Source organism: Psammomys obesus, unplaced genomic scaffold (assembly GCF_907164565.1).
Source record: "Psammomys obesus unplaced genomic scaffold, mPsaObe1.curated_primary_1811, whole genome shotgun sequence".
In the NCBI taxonomy this organism is placed as follows: Eukaryota; Metazoa; Chordata; class Mammalia; order Rodentia; family Muridae; genus Psammomys; species Psammomys obesus.
In genome coordinates this window covers 2,886,147-2,904,971 of record NW_026596162.1, presented here as the reverse complement: position 1 = coordinate 2,904,971, position 18,825 = coordinate 2,886,147, and the positions used below count along the sequence as shown (strand labels likewise).

The 18,825-nt window shown below is 42.3% G+C and overlaps 1 protein-coding gene across 1 annotated transcript in view; it reads left to right on the top strand.

The window, feature by feature from the left end:
• The window catches only part of F13a1 (coagulation factor XIII A chain), a 175,253-nt gene that overhangs the window by 6,767 nt on the left and 149,661 nt on the right, over window positions 1-18,825 (top strand). The window contains exon 3 of the mRNA XM_055595172.1: window positions 7,460-7,648. Coding sequence (XP_055451147.1) covers window positions 7,460-7,648 — 189 coding nt within the window. The remainder of the gene's footprint in view (window positions 1-7,459; window positions 7,649-18,825) is intronic.

Genomic DNA, 18,825 nt, shown 5'->3' with positions numbered 1-18,825 from the left:
CACACACACACACACACACACACACACACACACACACACACACACACTTCACCTGTCAGGGCAAAGAATAAATAAGTCTTTTAAAAGATGAAGGAAGAAAGGATAAAGAATTCATGGAAGATCATTTTCAAAAGTGATAAGAGTTGGCTATAGGACAAAGAAAAGATAAGCCTTAAAAACTTGGCAGGGGTCACACTATATTGAGCACTGAAGACCCCATTTTCATTCCATCCCACAGAACACAGGGGACTTGCTGTGGACTCTCAAGAGCGGATTTATGTTTTATAAGACTAGTTATCATAGTAAAGAGAACACTGAGAAGAGATATTTCAGGCTAGAGGAGAGGTAGACCAGAAGGCGTTTAGCCCTGCAGAAGGTGTGAGTCTCATTTCTCTTATTCTAAGATTTTAGAAGCATTTTAGGCTATAGGACATTTTAGTAGCAACAGTTTAAATAATAGCTGCTGAATAAAGATGTCTTTAATTGTTCTAATTATACTTTCTCCTTCTGAGTCAACAAAAGATGTGTGAGAAAAAACTTTCTTCCTCACGCATAGCATTAATGCCTATAGATTAGTAATAATGTTACCAAAGATTGCAGGGAGAACTCAGCTCACCAGGGAATTCCTAGAATATGAACCTAAACATTTAACTTATTTCAAGATTCCATCTGTGACAGGTATAATCTTTCTCAGAAGAATATTTTTGCAACCCAGGGAGAGGATAATCCACTTTTTTTCATATTAGGGAGAGAGTAGGAGGACAAGGAGCCAGCTGACTCTAGAGAAGAGACATTCTTTCTTTAACAGCCCATTTTCTGATGTGTTTGGAATTAGACTAAATTGTGTTAGGTAGACTTTTTGAAAGCTGTCACTTTGAAAGGGCAAGCTGCCAAGTTCCTAACCATAAAATGACTTAAAAAAAAAAAAAAAAGAAATGTCTTCCAAGTGAGCTGTTCCATTTTGCTAGGAGCTGGACTTGGACAGGGAGCTGTGAATTAATTTTCTGCTTGTGGTGAATGAGGCCTCAACAATGAAAAAGCTCTTTCTATCTAAGGTATGTCTTGTTAGGCCAATAAACAAAGTACAATCCATCCAACCAGCTTAACAGATGTTCTCTGAGTACCATGCACAGAGGAGGGGCATCAACAGGTAAATGGGCACTAGAATGCCTTATGTTATTCTTATACCTATGCTCATGTTTCATGGTAACCAACTGTTGTCCTTGCTATAACCATACACTGGAAGAACCTAATTTTGTTCCTGGCTTACTTTGTGGTGGCTAGACATGATCAACCAGCGGAATGTTACTCATTTGATGACATTGGAGACCTCACCCCTACACTAACTCTCAGTACTGTGATTTAGATGTAGTTTGACCCCAAAGATTCACAAGCTAAAACCTGGTCTCAGTGTGGTGAAGCAAGAGGCATAGCCTAGTGGAGGGTCCTATGTCACCGGGGTGGGAGAAAGGTGTTAAGGTCCTCCTTGTGAGACCCTGAGCTAGTTCTCAGGAACGTGAATTTTTATAAAAGATAGAAGCTGACCATAAATCACTCTCTGTGGGGCTGGCCATCAGTTCTCATTTTCTCCTATGGAGCTTCTGCCTTTATGATGGCATGTGCCACAAACCATGAGGCATTGTCTAGGCCCCTCACACGAGCCAGAGCACGTGGTTTAAACTGTTGGCATCCAACCAATTCAGCTCTCTTCTCTCCTTGATCTCTCTTCTCTCTCTCCTGTCTCTCTTCCCTGCCTCCTTCTCTCTTCTCTTTTCCCCCTCCTCTCCTCTCCTCTCCTCTCTTTTCTTCCTTTCTTCTTCCCTTTCTCCCTCTCATAAATGTCTCTTTTCTTTATAAAAACCCAGCCTAAGATATTTCTTACAGTAATGAGAAACAGATTAAAACACCTAGTGTTTAAATTAGAAGGTTACTCTGAAGAGACGCTAATGTGGCTGTCATTTTCTACTTTCAAAGAATAAGTCGCCTGGTTTTATCTTTCCATGCATCTTACACATTTGACTGGCATTTTAAACATGTATGCTTTAAACCTTTTACCTATCAGGCGGCTTTTAATCTCTTGCACGTCAGCTAAGTTTCATTTTTATGTCTTTTATCCTAAGTCTCATTTTTAAAATGAAATACTTTTCTTAGTTTAGATTGTTGGAAGAAGGAATCTTAAGAGATTAGGTGAAGACTTTTTATTTAACTTTGCCCTGGTTTCTCCTCTCTTAGAATGCAGCATTTTCCTGTGAGATTTCCCCTTCTTTCCCCAAGGCACTGACTTATTAGGGTGATAGTATAATAAAATAAATAAATAAAAGATACTCAGAAAACATGTTCATGCACACACACACGTGTGTGTGTGTATGTAGATTATGAAGTGGGTACTATGGATATGAACTCAGGTTCTCATGCTTGCAAGTACTGTGTACCCATCTCCTAGGCCCTATCTATTATGTTCAAAACAAGTTGTATGTGTTTATTTTCACTAAGAAAAAAAATCCCTTGCAAACCATAAGGGGTGTGTGTGTGACTGTCTGTCTGTCTCAGGCTTGATACACTCACATTTCATTAGCCCCTTTACCTTCTTTTTGTTCCAAACAGCATGAAGACATGGTGGTCTTATTCCAGTGTGAAACAAAAGTTCTCATACAGAGGCCTCAAACTCTGTCGTCTCCAATCCTCCCAACAATATGCTGCCCTTGAAATTGCTTGTCTTGAGAATAAACTGCCTGATAAATGATATTTAAAGAACTGATATATTTTCCTCTATAGTTAATGATACAATTTATTTCAAAATTAAAAAAAACAAACAAACAAACAAGAAACAGGACCCAAATATTTAGGTGTGAAACTCATTTAAGTGAAAAGCAGCCATGCCTTCTGGGACATTTCTCACACATTTCCCCAGGCATGAGTGATGACAAGATGACCAAAGCATAGTCATCTCCTCAAGGAGTGTCCAGTCCTGTAGGTAGCATCACCTGTGTAGATGTAAAATAAAGTTGTTAATGGTAGTCTACACCTTCTTAAGAAGAGAAATGGGTTATTCAAAGACTGGAGTGGGGAAGGACTTTTCTACCCATAGAGTCAGGAAAAGAAAAGCAAGAAGAAAAAGAAGACAGGGGATGTGCAACATCATGCTTAGCGTCAGGCAGGTTCCTTGAGGGTCTGCTTCATGATGGGATCCTGGATCCTGTTCTGTGTTCCTTGCACACCTTCCCAGACTCTAATTTCTGAACTTTAGAGCCCCAGGGACTTCCAAGATGTTAGGAGCTACCGTTGCTGCTATTGCCTTCTGAGTGATTAGCATGCGCTAGACCCCATATACAGTACCCCTTCCACATTCTGCCCATTCCAACTACATGCTGCAGATGATGAAACTGGGTCCTAGAAAGGTTACGCAGCTTGTCCAAGGTTGTAAAGACAATATGTGGCAGATGTAAAGGGTCCTGACAGTCTGGCTCCAAATCCTTTGTTATTGCCAAAAATGGGCAACAGCTTCCTAGCTGTACTTCCACTGTTCAAGACTGATACCATCCCAACTCTCTTCCACTCTGTCCCCAGAAGAGGTTTAAACTTGAATGTATTGGCTAAATAATTTTGTCAGGTTATTGTTTTGTATTCTTGCTAGCTCCTCAACACAAACTCTAAACCCCTGAACATGGCTGACAACGCTTGCAGGAGCTGCTGGCCTTCAGTTTTCATTGTGCTCCTCAACCCAACCCAGCCAGCCTATTGTCTTCTAGCCTTTTATATGCTCACTCACTATTTTCTGAGCCACCCTCCTCTGTAAGCACTCGTCCCGAACTCTCCTGGTCAGCATTAACTGTCAACTTCATACAGCCTGGAATCACCGGAAACATGAGTTTCAACCAAGCATTTTTCTTTACCAGATTGGTCTTCAGTTACATCTTTAAGGGTGGTCTGGATTGTCTTTCCGAGGGAATGAGGCCCAGCCCGCTGTAGGAGGGTCATTTCCTGGTCAGGAGGTCCTGGGCTATATAAAAAAAGCTACTGAGCTTATGTACAAGCCAGAGCATAACTCCAAGTTCTGAACCCCCGCTTCCTTCAGTGTTGGACTGTAAGCCAATTAAACCCTTTTGGGTTGCTTTTGCTCAAAGTGTTTCATCAAACCAACAGAGATGAAGTAGAACCCTATTTTCTTCTTATGTGGAAAATTGCCTCCTCCTTTGGTCACTGCTTCTATCGTACTTTCTCCAGAAAATGTCCTTCATCTCCCTTGAGTTAGGGGTTCTCCCACACCCCTTTCCAAAACCCTAAACTCCCTTTATTATTTATGCTTCTTTTTTTTTTTTTTTTTTTTTTTTTTTACCACTGTAGGCTTACTTAGCTTTCAGTTATGTAGCAATTGTCTAATTGTCTTCCTGCCTTGGATGACAGACAACACAAAACATCACACTATGGAAATCTAGCTGTAGCAAACAGTAAGCATACTGAATGCACACATAACGTCCAAAACTATTGCAAGAGTGCGGAACAATAAAACGACTCTACCAGTAGGCGTGTAGTATGAATTCATGCAAGGCCTTAAAGATGGAGGCACAAAGAAAAAAAAATCAGTTGCATAAGTAAATATAGCCAAATAGCTACACAGGTGAGAGATCTGTGGGCGTCTGAACAGAACTGTAATCCGCTATCGATAGAAATGACATCAGAATGTGTTTTAAGGGTTTTGCTTCAGCGGATGCTTAATGTAAATCCAAAGTAAGATATCCGTATCCAATGATGCCCGAGCTTAAAAAATTAACCTTTTATTTTTACAGGTTGTGGTAGTTTCATTGTTGTTTACTAGAAAAACTACAGCCTGTATAATGCATTTTAGTTGAGGAAAAATTCTCCCTGAGAGAAACTGACAAAATGAAATCTATCATGAAACAGGATTCATTAAATTCTGAAAATGATTCCTTAAAGAAGAGGTTAAAAGTCGAGAGAGTTTTGCTCAGAGATGTCTCCAAGTGGCCTCTAAACTCCAAGGTACCAGAGGGACAGACTTGCTCTGGATCTGTGTGTAAGTCAGAACCAGCACACCTGGTCAGAAAATCCACAGGGAAGCAGGTGACAGGGCATCTTGAGAACAGTAGAGCTGCATGAGAGTGGACTGTGTGTCCTGTGAGGTAATGAGTTCCCTGTTCACTCAGAGGCCAGGCTCCATGATAGGGAAAACTCAACTATACCTAGAAGGTCTACCAAATGGTTTAGAGGTGTCTTTGCCTCTGAGTTTCAGTGAAGTTATGATATTGAGGGCATTCCTTCCACTGCTATACAGGAATGGAAAGCTGATGAAACCATTTTGAGATTTGGGGTTTTAGATGATACTGGTGATGATTAAAAAGAGGACCAGAAGAGTTGATCCATAAAGTCATTTTGGTAAGGATTTTCCATCTTGGTATGTGTGTGTGAGAGAGGGAGTGTGGGGGAGATAGAGGGAGAGGGACACATAGAGAGAAACAGAGACACTGAAACACAAAGAGAGGTATGTATATGTGTTTGTGTGTGCTCATGTGTGTGTATACATACTAGTGCGTGTGCATGTGGAGGTCAGAGGTCAGCATCAAGCATCCTCTTGTACAATTAACCACTTTATTTTTTGAGTCAGGGTCTCTCTCTGAACCTGGAGTTAGATTGTTTAGCTAGCAAAGCTTGGGGATCTGCCTGCCTCTCAGGTTGCTTTAACATGGGAATCGTGGTTCTAATAAAGTCATAGAAGTTAGAAGAAAAGGCAGCATGGAAGAGAAGGGCTCCAAAATTATACATCTGTAGCTTCCACTTTAAAGGAAAAGTGCTCTTCAGGGGTTGCTGTATGTTGACAAGTCTTTGAGATGATGCAAAAGTCCAAGTGTCTTGCGTTTTGCCTGCCTAACAGCACAGTCAGAGGAAACCAAGAAGTCCCCACCATATGGACCGGCTTTCTCAGAGTTCCCGGTCTATGAGCCACTGTAGGTTAACGGTGCCACTCTGTGCCAGGGACAGCACCAGACCTATCCACGATAACTATAATCTTCGTAGAAATTTTCCAGGTAGCAATCTCCTCACCTGAGAGGGGAAGGTAACTCAAATCTGGAAGAAAAATATCATCATCATATACAAGGAATTTTGAGACTTGAGTTTTGACTCAATTTTACCCAAACCTTAACTTTTTCAAGAGTGTTTCAGAGACTATTGAGCATAAAAGTTCCAGAGAATCTTAACATACCCAACTTCTTGTTTTTTCTCTACAAGGGAAAAATAGAGTCTAAAGGGACCGGGAGTCCTGTCTCGAGTTCACAGGAGTTCTGGGAGTGTTGCAAGGAGATGTCTCCACAAAGATTCAAGCCCAACCTACTGTGCTTTCTGAATGCAACATGTCTCTGGCCATAAGAGGAAAGCATGCACCAAGTAGCCAGGCAGCTCTGAAAAGTGTGGCCAGGCTATCTGTCTCAACTTAGTACATAGGACTCCAAACGTGTGTATACAAACCAGTTGCCCCCGCTAATCTCCTGAACTACATTTCTGCCCTTTCTGTGCATGCTCATGTGCAGAAGGAAATGAAGAAAGGCAAGCGGAGCTCCCCTTTCTCCAGGACTAGCACGTGTCAGACTGTCTGCAAGTTCCTTTCACTCATGGAATCTCATGTCACCGTCATCTATGTGAGCCTCTGGGTGACGTTGTAGCCTAGCATGCTGGTCTGTAAAATAAGCGAACATATGCAAAATTACATGAGCAGCAGGCATAGAGTTGACATGCATACTCCTGACTCCAAAAGACAGGAAAAGCTTGGACATTTTGGCACCAAAAGGACAAGAGTCTGGCACCTACATGGCTCATTTAGGCAAGGAGGTGTGAGTCTGATTCTGCCTATGCCAGTGGATGTGGTCACATGTTGCCACACAGAATGCAGCCTTCCTTTCTAGAGCACTGTCCCCCCTCCTCCTTGCCTTTGAGGAATCAGACCTACTTTTAGAATTTCAGTAGGAGGACATTTGACCCTTCCTGGGGTAGGAGGGGAAGTTTGGATTAATGGCTAGCTTTGTCCCTTTGAGGCTTTGTCAGATTTGATTCCTCTCCTTTGAAAGATGGGGAAACTGATGTGGCGGTGTCACACAGGGAGGGATAGTCACAATGGGAAGAGCCTGGCTTAACAAAACCCAGCGTGAGATTTGAACTGAAGACTTGAACTCTGACCCTCGCTTCTCTCTGTCTAGATCTACAAACCAGGCGCCCTTCTCTCCCAAAGTGAGTTAATCCTGTGTGCTGAAATGAGCTCGCAGGTGGGGAGAGGTTTAAAATGAATCTGTCTTCCACAGCCAAGAGGCTGATTCTTGAATCTGCTGCCCCCTCCCTTCCCTTGCAGCTCCATCCAGCAGATTTTCTTCTAGAAAAATAAGCTTGATTATCGAGGGAGGAGCTAGGTCAAACATATTTAACGACTTTCTTACTTTGCTTTCTGCATGGTCAGATTACCTGAATGTCACAGCTGTTCACCTGTTCAAGGAAAGATGGGACAGCAACAAGATTGATCACCACACAGAGAAATACGACAACAACAACTTGATTGTCCGCCGAGGGCAGTCTTTCTACGTCCAGATCGACTTCAATCGTCCATATGACCCCAGGAAGGATCTCTTCAGAGTGGAATATGTCATTGGTGAGTGCTGTCTGCCCTAACCAGGTTACCAGGGGTCACTGTAGACAGAGTTGGGCACTGGGTACAATTATATTCTTTCCTAGCACTGTATTTAAGACTGGTTAGAGGAGTGGTTAAATTGACCAAGCATCAAAAAATAGAAAATCTAGCATAAAAGCATGTTTAGTGAAAAAAAAAAATTAACTGAGTGTTTTATTTTTCTGAAATGGCATCGCACAGTTGTGATTTGACTTCACAGTGATTTAGTTGGTTTCATGGGCTGGGAGCATTTGCAAACCTCAGCATCTGCTCTCCACATAAGCGACCCCAAAGCGAGTTCTGAATGAAGGCAATCTCTGATGAGAAGAGGATGGAACAGTAATAAAACTCACTGGCCACTTTGTACTCTGCTCTTGAAGACTGACAACGTACATTTCCAAGGTTCTGGAAAGTACCATGTAGCTTTGTTTGGTCCTTTGATTCTCAAATTAATTTGATCTTGCTTCCTTTTTGCAAAATCACTAATATTTGGCATATTTTAGTAAATGTTCCCTGGGCATTTATGGGTATTGAAGAAATGCAGGCACAGAAAAGCAAGAGTGGCTCAAGGTAAGGAAATATGTCCACAGGACCACTCACAGGAGCTGAAGGAGAAAGCCAGGCAATCATATTGATAGTGACTGAAATAAACACGATAAAAACAGCTGATCTTTTCAGAAAGAGAACTGTCCCCCAAACAGCAGCTTAAGTGGGATAGTCTAAAACTTCAATTATAATCAGAAATAGGACAGTAATGCCTGCTGTCACCATTTGTTTATTAAACATCCCAATGAGGTTTGCAAAAAGAAACAATGCAAGAGGGATATCTTCTGTTAACAATGGGGAGTAAGAGGTAAACTGTATGTTTTTTTGTTGGTGTTGCGTATATTTTTAGAAAACATAACAAAGTCAAAGGAGGGAAGGCATAACATTACTTCGTAAGATAGATAGATATGAAAACTTAAAAATCATTCCCTTTAATCCTCTAGCATTAAGCACTTAGAAACAAAAAATGTTTCCTATATAATGGTAACTGCAATTTTGGAAGATCAAACTAAATCTAAAAGGAATAGATATAAATCTAAATATGCGATATAAATACCAGTAGAAATCAATAAAAAGAAAAACATTCTCTTTGTTTTGTTGTTTTGTTTTGCCTTGTTTTGTTTGTTCAAGACAGGGTTTCTCTATGTAGACTTGCCTGTCCTAGACTCTCTTTGTAGACCAGGCTGGCCTCGAACTCACAGAGATCTTCCTGCCTCTGCCTTCCAAGTGCTGGGATTAAGGGCATGTGCCACCTCGCCTGGCTCATAGTCTTAAAAAAGAAGTTTCAGTGTGTTTATAATAGTCTTTCCAGATGTTAGGCAAAAGTTACAACATCCCCATAAACTGAAACACGAGTTTTGTGTCCAATTAACATGGTAACCACAGCTCATTCCTACTATGTAGTCTCACTACAGTTTCTGTGGGCTATCCATGGGATCGACGTGTGTGAAAGAGTACAGGAGTCAGTGATGGGCAGAGGGAAGAGTTAGCAAGACAACAGCAGCCTCAGTAGACCCCAAGGTTTATAGCTAGACTAGGTTCTTCAGAGTTGTTCCATTGCAAGGAAGGTTGTGAGCCCTTTGTCCCTGTATGTGGGCTGGTCCTTGGTTCTAGACTGCCCTTAGGGAAGAGCTGTAATAGAACACAGTTGGTTTCCTGTGTTGGCCAGCAAGGCTCTAAGAGTGGGTCGGCGATAGAGAGCTGTCAGCCCCTACATCCTTATTAAAACGGAGAGGTCTGGGCACATACCACAGTATCTACTATGGTGAGAACTGAAGTCTTCAAACACACAAAAGAGAAACAGTATTGATTTTATTTCTTCAGTATAAAGGAAGAAAACATATAGAGCATCTTACTTTTAAGATAAAAACCTGTAGAGTCAAACTAACGTGTATTTTAAATCTTGTTTAGCCTCTTCATATTTTTAGCATTAAATGCCGTTCCATTGTGGCCCTTCTGAGAATTATTACATATCTGATTCCAAAGTTATCATCAATATAAGAAAAAGAAAGTAATTGATTTCAACTTTCTACTGTTTAGTAGCCGAGAAGTCACCCACATGTGAAGGGGACGAAGAACCAGGGGGGGGGGGGATTTTTCTCCTGTCCAATTTTCGTTCCTATCATTCAAACTGTTACAGGGTCACTGCGGCAATAGTGCTAAGACTGGGAGAGGCTGGAATTTCTCCAGCCCTTATCATTTTACTTCGGGAAGTGGATCTCTTCTGAAGGCTTAGGGGCTAGTTAGAAAGCTCGGCACTTGCTGCCAAGACTGAGGAGCTGAGTTAGATATTCAGGCTTCACTGGGTGGAAGGGGATAAATGGTTCCCACAAGCTGTCCCATCCACATACAAATGCATGCGAAAATACTAAAATTATTAAAAAGTGACAGGCTGAAGAAATGACTCAGTGTGTTGCTCCTGCTGAGTACCTGGGTTCAATTCCAGCTCCTATGTCAGTTGCTTCACAACCACCTGTAACTCCAGCTCCAGGAAATCTGACACCATCTTCCGGCTTCTACACACACCAGCATTCACATACACAGAAACACACATGTGCACATAAATAAAACTAGAATTAATCTTTAAAAAAACAGAGGGTTGTGCGTGATTAAATAAAGCCACAATATTACTTGAAATGTTCTTTTTGAAGAGCATATCTACTACTTGCAGAATGTTATTACTATGTTAAAATCACACACACACACACACACACACACACACACATCTTCCTGCTGATTTGCTTCCAGGCCACAGTCAGTACTTTCTGTTATTGGTTCCTTCTGCTTTTTGGGAACTTTTGTCTACAGTGAAACAGATAACTACTGTGGAGTTTGTACCTGCCCGCAGTTTGTACAGCCCCTTTGTACCTGTCCGCAGAACCTAGCTTATGGGGTCTTATTTAGGAGTTATTCTGCCTTCTAACTAATTTTCTTTTCCTTTTTTCTTTCCTTCCTTCCCTATTATCCATCTTCCATCTTTTCCTCCTTATTTAAATACACATTTAATGTTTAAGTGATTACTGTTAAAATATTTAAGCAAGATGGTCTTATGGGAAACCGTTTTTCCAAGAAAAAGGTGTCCAGAAGAGCCCTCGGAGAGTCGGGGCGTTTCCTCTGCCAGCGTTTTTGCAAGCTTGTGTTTGACAACCACATTCATTAGCTGTGGGCAGACACAGCCAGCTGCAGTGTTAGGTGGGAGGTGTTAATGAATTTGAAGAGGTGGGTGTGGCTTTCTCTCTCTCCCTCTCTCTCCCCTCCTCAGCCTGCAGCAATGATAAATCCTGAAAGCTGGAGCAGGGCATTAATTGTGGCTCTGCTAACCTGTGGCTGCAGCTGGGGCTTGAGAGCAGCTGGTAGTGTTAATTTGCTGTTACTTTAGGGTACTCTCCCCTTCTCCATACCTAGCTGAGAGAGAAAAAAAATTCATCCTTCTTTAAATCTCTACTATTATTAACACATATTAATTGTACAAACCAATAGGTTCTGCTGTGATAGTGTCACACACGTACATGCTATGGCATATTCTCCCTCTCTTCTGCTATCTCCTACTCTTTCCCTCAACCCCTTCCCTTCCTCTTGTTCATCTTCTACTTTCAAGGCATTTTTTCTTTTGTTTCCATATATGACAGACAACATGACACCCATCTATCTGTGTGTGCCTTAATTTTAACATGGTGTCTTTTAGCCCCACAGTTTCTCCTGCATGTTACTTGATTCCATGTATCTTTAGAGCTGAATAGTGTGTGTGTGTGTGTATATGTGTGTGTGTGTGTATGTGTGTGTGTGTGTGTATGTGTGTGTATGTGTGTGTGTGTGTGTGTGTGTAGCCACCTTGATCTAATTTCCTATCTTGGCTGTAGTAAACAGCATTTCAGTACACATGGATAGGCCCCTAACTTAGCTTCCTTCAGGTATGTTTCCAGGAGTGGGTTAACCAGATCATAAACCTATTCCGGTTTTAATTTTTTGGTAGATCCTGCATATGCTTTTCTACAGGGGTTATAATAATTTGTACCCACCAATAGCAATGTGTTCCTTTCCTCACATCCTGTCCAGTATTCACTGCCCCCCGCCCTCCCCTTTTTGTTTTGATGATAACTATTTGGGCTGAGATGAAAAAGTTACTCAGAGGAAAGAATCCTTGGTTGCCTTCTTCACCAGTTTTCCCAAAACGGGAGAGGACACTTACCCAGCCCTCTGGAGCAATGCTCTGAACCACGAGCAATGCCCTCCTTCCTGGGCCCAATCTAGGAGCCCCAGAGGGTTGAGGCCAACACTTCAGAGCCTCTCTTGTCCTTTATCTCAGTCTCACAATAGCCCATACAGTACCATGCTTCTTACTTCCAATTACAGCTGAAAGAAGAGGGAGAGAAAGACACCAGCAAGACCAGAGCCTCATATCAGAAAAAAAAAATAAAAATAAAAACCAACAAGCATTTCGCAGAAGCTACCAACAAAGCATGTGTGCCTCACTTGCTCCTCTTCAGTGAGGGAAACCTCAAATGCATCCCTTTTCTCTGGTTGTATTGGTCACTCTTACATTGCTGCTGCCCAAACACAAGAAGACCACTTAAAGGAGGGAAATTGTCTTCTTACCTATGATTCAGAGATTTTGTTCAGATTCCTTGCCCCTGCTGACTTTGAGTCCAAAACGGAACATGTGTGGAGGAGGTGGCAGTTCAATTCACCTACTGTAGACAGCAAGCAGAAAAACAAGGAGAGACAGAGGGCGAGGTATAACCGATGAAGGCAGGCCTCTAGTGCTCTACTCCTTCCAACTAGGCCCCACTTCCTCAGTTGTGCAGAACCTCCCTAAATAGTACCTCACCACCTAGAAACCAAGCGATCAATACATCAGCCTGTTGGCACATTGGAGATTCAATCCATAACACTAGGTGCCTTCAGAGGAGGTAGCCTATGAAGCAGGCTGGATTCCCCTCCCCATACATCATCTTGTGAACACACAGGGACAGCCCTTCATAAAAATACCACGAAAGTGAGTCATTTGTGATTGCATCCATCAGGTGCCCAAGCATTTCTACATATCTTTACCCCTACCGTGCATCCAAATGTTGTCAGCAACACTTCAATGCCTCCGTTTCTTTCATTTCTTGAGTAGCAGGGCATCAGGGTCTAGGATGGAAATGATACTGAGAAGTCTCATTCATGATGGTTAGCTCCAGCACAAAACATGTGGTTGTGGAACATCAATATTGGAGGAGAGATGCTCAGAGGGTAGAGGATGAGAGCCTGGATGAGGGCAGCAACTGCAGAAAGAAAGGGGTAATGGGATTCAAGAAATACTGAGGAGGCAAAACATATAAGATGGGTGTGAGGTAAGAGAAAGAAGGAGTCAAGTGTAACACCCGTGTTCTTTAGGCTGTGATGACAGAGAAACAGGAGAGAAACCTGAGTGTGGGAAGTGAGGATGATGGCAATGTTTCCCGCTGGTGATGCACTGGCAAGGGGTATTTCAGTGCAGAGTGTTGTGTATTTCCCGTGCACTTCTTCTGGCACCTTTCTGGGCATTGCATTATGGCCACCTCTTTTCAGATGGCATCAAGATTGAAATGATTAAACAAACATGCCCAGGTGAACCTGAAAAGTACCAGGACTGCTTTTAAGGGGTTCTTGAGTGACTTTGGTGACTACATATTCAAAGACAGTCTGAGTATGAAGTGGAAAAGTGGTGTCTGCGTAGGGCAGAAAGAGATTTGGATAGCATACACATGCAGATAGACAAGTTCATTCAGCAAAAGTTAATCATGTAAGCAGGAGACAGGGACTCAAATCTTGGGGGAAACCAGCTTTAAAGGAAGATGCCAGAAACTGGGGTCCTTGAAGGGAAAGCAAAGGTCAAACAATCTGAGAATTAGGAGAAAACCAGGGTAGGTACTAAGACTGAGAGAGATAAGTTCCTTAAGAGGACAAGAGTGACCAAGGTTAGAATTTCCCACTGGACTCAACAATTATGAAGACATTGATAACTTGGGTGACAGAAACACTTGTAATGATCTGAAATTAAATGAGGTGTGACATAATAGGTAGGTCAAAAGCAGGAAAGTAAAATCTCAGTGGTAACTAAGAGACACAAGTTAGAGGGATGGCATCTTGGTTTGGTATTTGTTTCAGAATGGAGGGGCTTGAATGTTGTAGGGAGAAGGGGAAGAACAGTCAGGGAAAAGGCCCAAGAGTCAGAGAAGGATAGAGTAATAGAATGGGTGAAGGGTGAGAAGAATGAAGAATCTTTTGTGCTCACAGGATGCAGGGTAGAGTTAGGTAGAGTGTGGTTGCTTTAAATAGAGCTATGAGATTGCCTTGCAGTGTGCCCCTGACCCCAAGTTAGTCAAAGTCATGAGGTAAACAGGCACTGCAGGGCCTCAGGGAAGCAGGGGACCCCCCCCCCCATATTTACATGCCAGTCCATTTTACATTGCTAAAATAAAATGCCCAAGGCTATGTACTTCACCGGGAAAAGGGGGGGTGTTATTTAGATCGCTGTTTTTGATGTCCAACATCAGGTTGATTGTTCAGCATCTGGTGAGGGACCCATTCACTGTATCCTATCACTGAAGAACTGGAGGATGGCATTATGAAGGGAGCCGATGCAAGAGGGTGGGGTTTCATGGGAAGAAAGATAGAGACTGGCAAGAACCAGGCTCATCATTCATCCTATCCAAGGCCAAGTCCTCAAGGACCTGATCACCTGGCACTAAGCATTTCGCAATGGTTCAACCTCCCCCTGACTCTGTCACACTGAGGACCAAGTTTCCAACACATTCTCTGGGGAACACATTAACACCTTATCCAAACCATCACAGTCTGAGAGCCAACACTTTAAGGACCATGTTTCCTTTTTTTATCATTCAGGAAATCTGGATGGAATTATCAAGCTGATGTGTGCTTTTCACACGTATAACACGGTTTCCCTGCAGAGAACTTTCCTGCCCCAAATCTCACAGAGAAATAAGTCAGAGGCCATGTTGTGCCTGCACTTTATGCTTTATTTTGCTGAGAAGGGGCTATTTTGCCATTTCGAAGAACCAGTTCTATGGGATGTCATTTTAAATCTTTGCCCCGTGGGTTTCTGCATTGACGACGGGTTTGCTTATTTCTAAACAACCGTGTGAAGCAACTAATAATGGCAGCCGAGAAACTAGGACAGCGTTTCCCAGCCCGCCTTCCCTGTGGACAGCTGTCACGAGATGCTCCCTTGGAAGAGAAAAAAAAAAAGTTCTGTGGTCAAATGCATTTGCCTCGTGCTGTGGTTTGTGCCTCTTCAGTCACCACGCACATCTGCATATTAGAGGCTTCATGTTGGCGTGCAGTCAAAACACAGATCTCGTTTAGTGGAATATTTACTAAAATTGTTTTGCTGCAAATACTACTCTAGTATATTTTTATTGTTATAGCACCCTTTAATAAAATGCAGAACTCGCCTCTGTAACTGTGAGGCTCCAGCTGGCTATTGCCTTTGCTCTGTAGAACGCTGAGCAGGATGGATGATACAACACAAGTGGATTTGTAGTTTTGTGGATGGTGATTAATATAATATCCTCCCCCCCCCCTTTTTTTTTTTTTACTGTATGGCAGTTTAAGATTTTGGGCCAGCATTACAATAAATGTCAAGTTGGCATTAATACTCAGCAACTTTCTTTTCCAAAAAAAAAAGAAAGATTTTTAAATATCCTCTTTATAGTTGCATTTTTATCTCCCATAATTTTGTTTGGCTTCCTTTACCATAACGCTCTTTTTTTTTTTTTTTTTTTTCTTTCAGAGTGTGTTTAGTGAGCAGTTATTGAGCACATTGTATGAGAGAGTACCAGACTGGGTAAGAACAGGAAGAAAGCTTCTGTCTTCACAGGGAATATGGTCAGGACATTCTGAACCTGACTTCAGGAGGGTGGTCCTGTGGTCAGAAGGACAGTGTGAGAAGTAGGATGCTCACTTCCTGCCTCCAAGGAAGGAAGTTGGTCCAGGAGGCTGGTCCGCAGTCAGTGGGACAACCTGAGAAGCAGAGGTGGATAGAGTTCAGTGCCAGCTCCTTGGGAGAGCTGTTTAGAGCTTCTTTGAAAGCAGTGTCTCACTGAGCACAGCTCAGGGAATCCCCCAGGAAGAGCTTTTGAAGATGGGTCTGAAATGAGTGGCAGTGTCTATTCTGGGACAGGGGGCAAGAAGGTTAGTGGAGCATGAAAACTGAAACAGACAGGTTGTTTTATACCACTTGTTAAGAAGTTTCCATGTTGCTCTATAAATAACCATAAGCCTCTACGGAAAGGGCTTTAAGTAAACTGTTGAAGGAGATCTGAAGCCAAGAGCTGTAGCTCACTCCTGTAAGCCCAGAGCTTGAGGTTGAGGCAGGAGGACAGCTGCAAGTTTGAGGCCCAGCCCGGACCAGAGTGGGACTAAGTCTGAGGAACAAGAAGGAGGAGGAGGAGGAGGAGAAGAAGAAGAGGAAAGAGTCTGCTTTCTGTGCAGCTTTTGGGATTGATCTAACTGAGGGTTTAGGGGACAAAGAACAGAGGGACACATACAGAAAAGCTGGCAGCCAAGTTGTGCTCACTCAGATGGAGGACAGCAGCTGCAAAACGCAGGACAAACTCAGAACATTTGTTTTATGTTTGAATTGAGAAGACGGGTTTATTGTATACAGCTGATTAAGGAAGAGGCGTTTAATTCATCTTGAACTCATCCTTATAGGCGGCTAAAGCAGAAGGGCAATTTGATCCCGGACTAAAACATCCAAACTTCCAGTAAAAATAAACCTTTTTTTCCTTTATAAGTTAATTCACTCAGACATCTTTTCACAAAGTATGAAGCTCACTAAACCAACTGATTATGGATTAAAAACATAATTTATGTGAAATATCCATCCATGCTAACAACAAAACTGAAAACAACAAAAATGGAAGCAGCAAGGGCAGTAATGATTGCCATTGAAGTCTGGGAACCAAAGGTTTCTAAGCAAAGTTAAGGTCCAAGGGTAACACAGTATTTTACATCCCACGTGCCATATAGCACACACAGGAAGGACTGTGGGATTGAAATGAGATCTCGCCTGTGCCTCCCTTTCTCACTCTTATTTCTCCTGTCTCTTTCCTGGTCCTTCAATCTGACCTCACCCTTGTCCCTCTCTCCATCTCTAAGCTCAGTTCTTACTGTGATCTCCTGAGCTGGTGAATTGATACATTTGGCTCACTAGTACCCACAGAACTGAAACTGTTAGAAAGTTGTAGTCCAAACGGAGGTATGTTGCACCCCTGGATATTCCCTCTAACTCTAAGGCGTCTTGCCAGTGTAAAGTGAGGGGTGAGAAAAGTGGGGAAAGATGCAAACAAAACTACTGTGCTAAGCATCACACCTTGCTCTTGAGGCTCCCAACTGAAAAGGAAGTGTCATGGAAGCGGAGAGAAAACTCACTAAAGAACCGCACTAAGTGGACTAATTATTCATCACCCTTGCCCTCTGGCTCCTCACCAAGCACATTGCAAAGACTGACAGGGGATAACCGGAAGCTTCTTTAACTGCTTAGTGGTAGTTGCTTGCTAATAAGATGACCCAATTACCAGCCTCATTCTGAATATTGCAAGTGCATTGGCAACTGCATCTCCATGGCGTTAGTTACAGAATAACCCAAAAAAAGGACCATTATAAGAGCAGCCAGACAGCTGCTCAAGATAAGCTATAAATCTCTGGGCTTGTCTTTGGCTTGCCTCACCTCCCAGGATCTAAGCCCTCTTTCTTGTCTTTCCTCCTCTTGTTGTAATGGGTCACTTTCCATCTCTGTCTCTCCACTCTTTCCTGTTCCCACCATCATGTACATACACATATGTCCCATGCATAAATGGTTATGCATTTATTCACTGGCAAGAGGAGGAATGATGGGTCTAACTATTCTGTCTGTTCACAAGGATTTCTTTAGCCTCCAGGCATCCAGGAGCAGTGCTCTGGACCTGCCTCCCTGGCTCTGGCTAAACATTCTTTTGTCTACTTCTCTTTTATTTATCTTGCTAAAGGTTGAACTCAGGGTTTTGTACATACCAGGCAAGCACTTCTCTCTGTGTTCCATCCCCAGCCCTTGCTTGACTGTTTGTAAGTTTCTCAGCTAAACTACTGGAGAGCTTGTGATGGCTTCTTCAGTCTCCCAATTTATTTTTCTTCTATTGCTGTTTACCAGACTTTAAAACATCACATCTAATGTCTACCTCAGTGAATTTGTGCATCACAAAGCTCCGCTGTGTCCTACATCCTGACATCCCACAGTGTGCTTGTGTGTATAACAGAAGTTTAACAGCCCATACTATCTTCATTTAGCTTGAATGAAATGAATATATCTTTAAGTGGCAGGTAAGAATTATGTATTTTCCTATGGGAGAGAGTAATATTTTGGTACATATACACATTGCTTATAAGCTTTATTATAAACTTTACACACATATCACTTGTCTTCATAAACACATTTCTCTGTGATGAGAATATTCAAACCCCATACTTTATCAATGTCATTTTCACAATACATTGTCATTGGCTATAATACCACGAAAGCTATTCCACCTCTTTATCTGTATCTTTGTTCCCATTGAACAGTCTCCTTATGCCTCCTTTTCCCACCTTTCCCCAAGCCCCAGTAGCCAGGCTTATACTTTCTACTTCTGTGAGTTTAGCCTTCTTGAGATATAGATGTGTGTGTGTGTGTGTGTGTGTGTGTGTGTGTGTGTGTGTTTGTGTATCTAAGCCTATTGGTGTTTCCAGAAATGCCAGGGTTTCCCTCTTTTACCACTAAATAGGATTCCATTGCACATGTGAATCATTTTATTTTTTCTTTCACCAGAGAACCCGGCTGTTGTGAACAGTGCTGAGAAGGATGTAGAGATGTAGACAGTTGTTTTACATACGATCCCATTTCTTGGGGAGCACATTAGTGTTCCAAACCTGTCTTTAGAGCAGTGGTTCTCAACCTGGGTCTTGACCCCCTTTCACAATGGTCACCGAAGACCATCTGAAAACACAGACATTTACATTATATTTCATAACAATAGCAAAACTAGTTACTAGGCAGCAATGAAAGTAATGTTATGGTTGGGAGTCCCCACACCATGAGGAACTGTATTAAA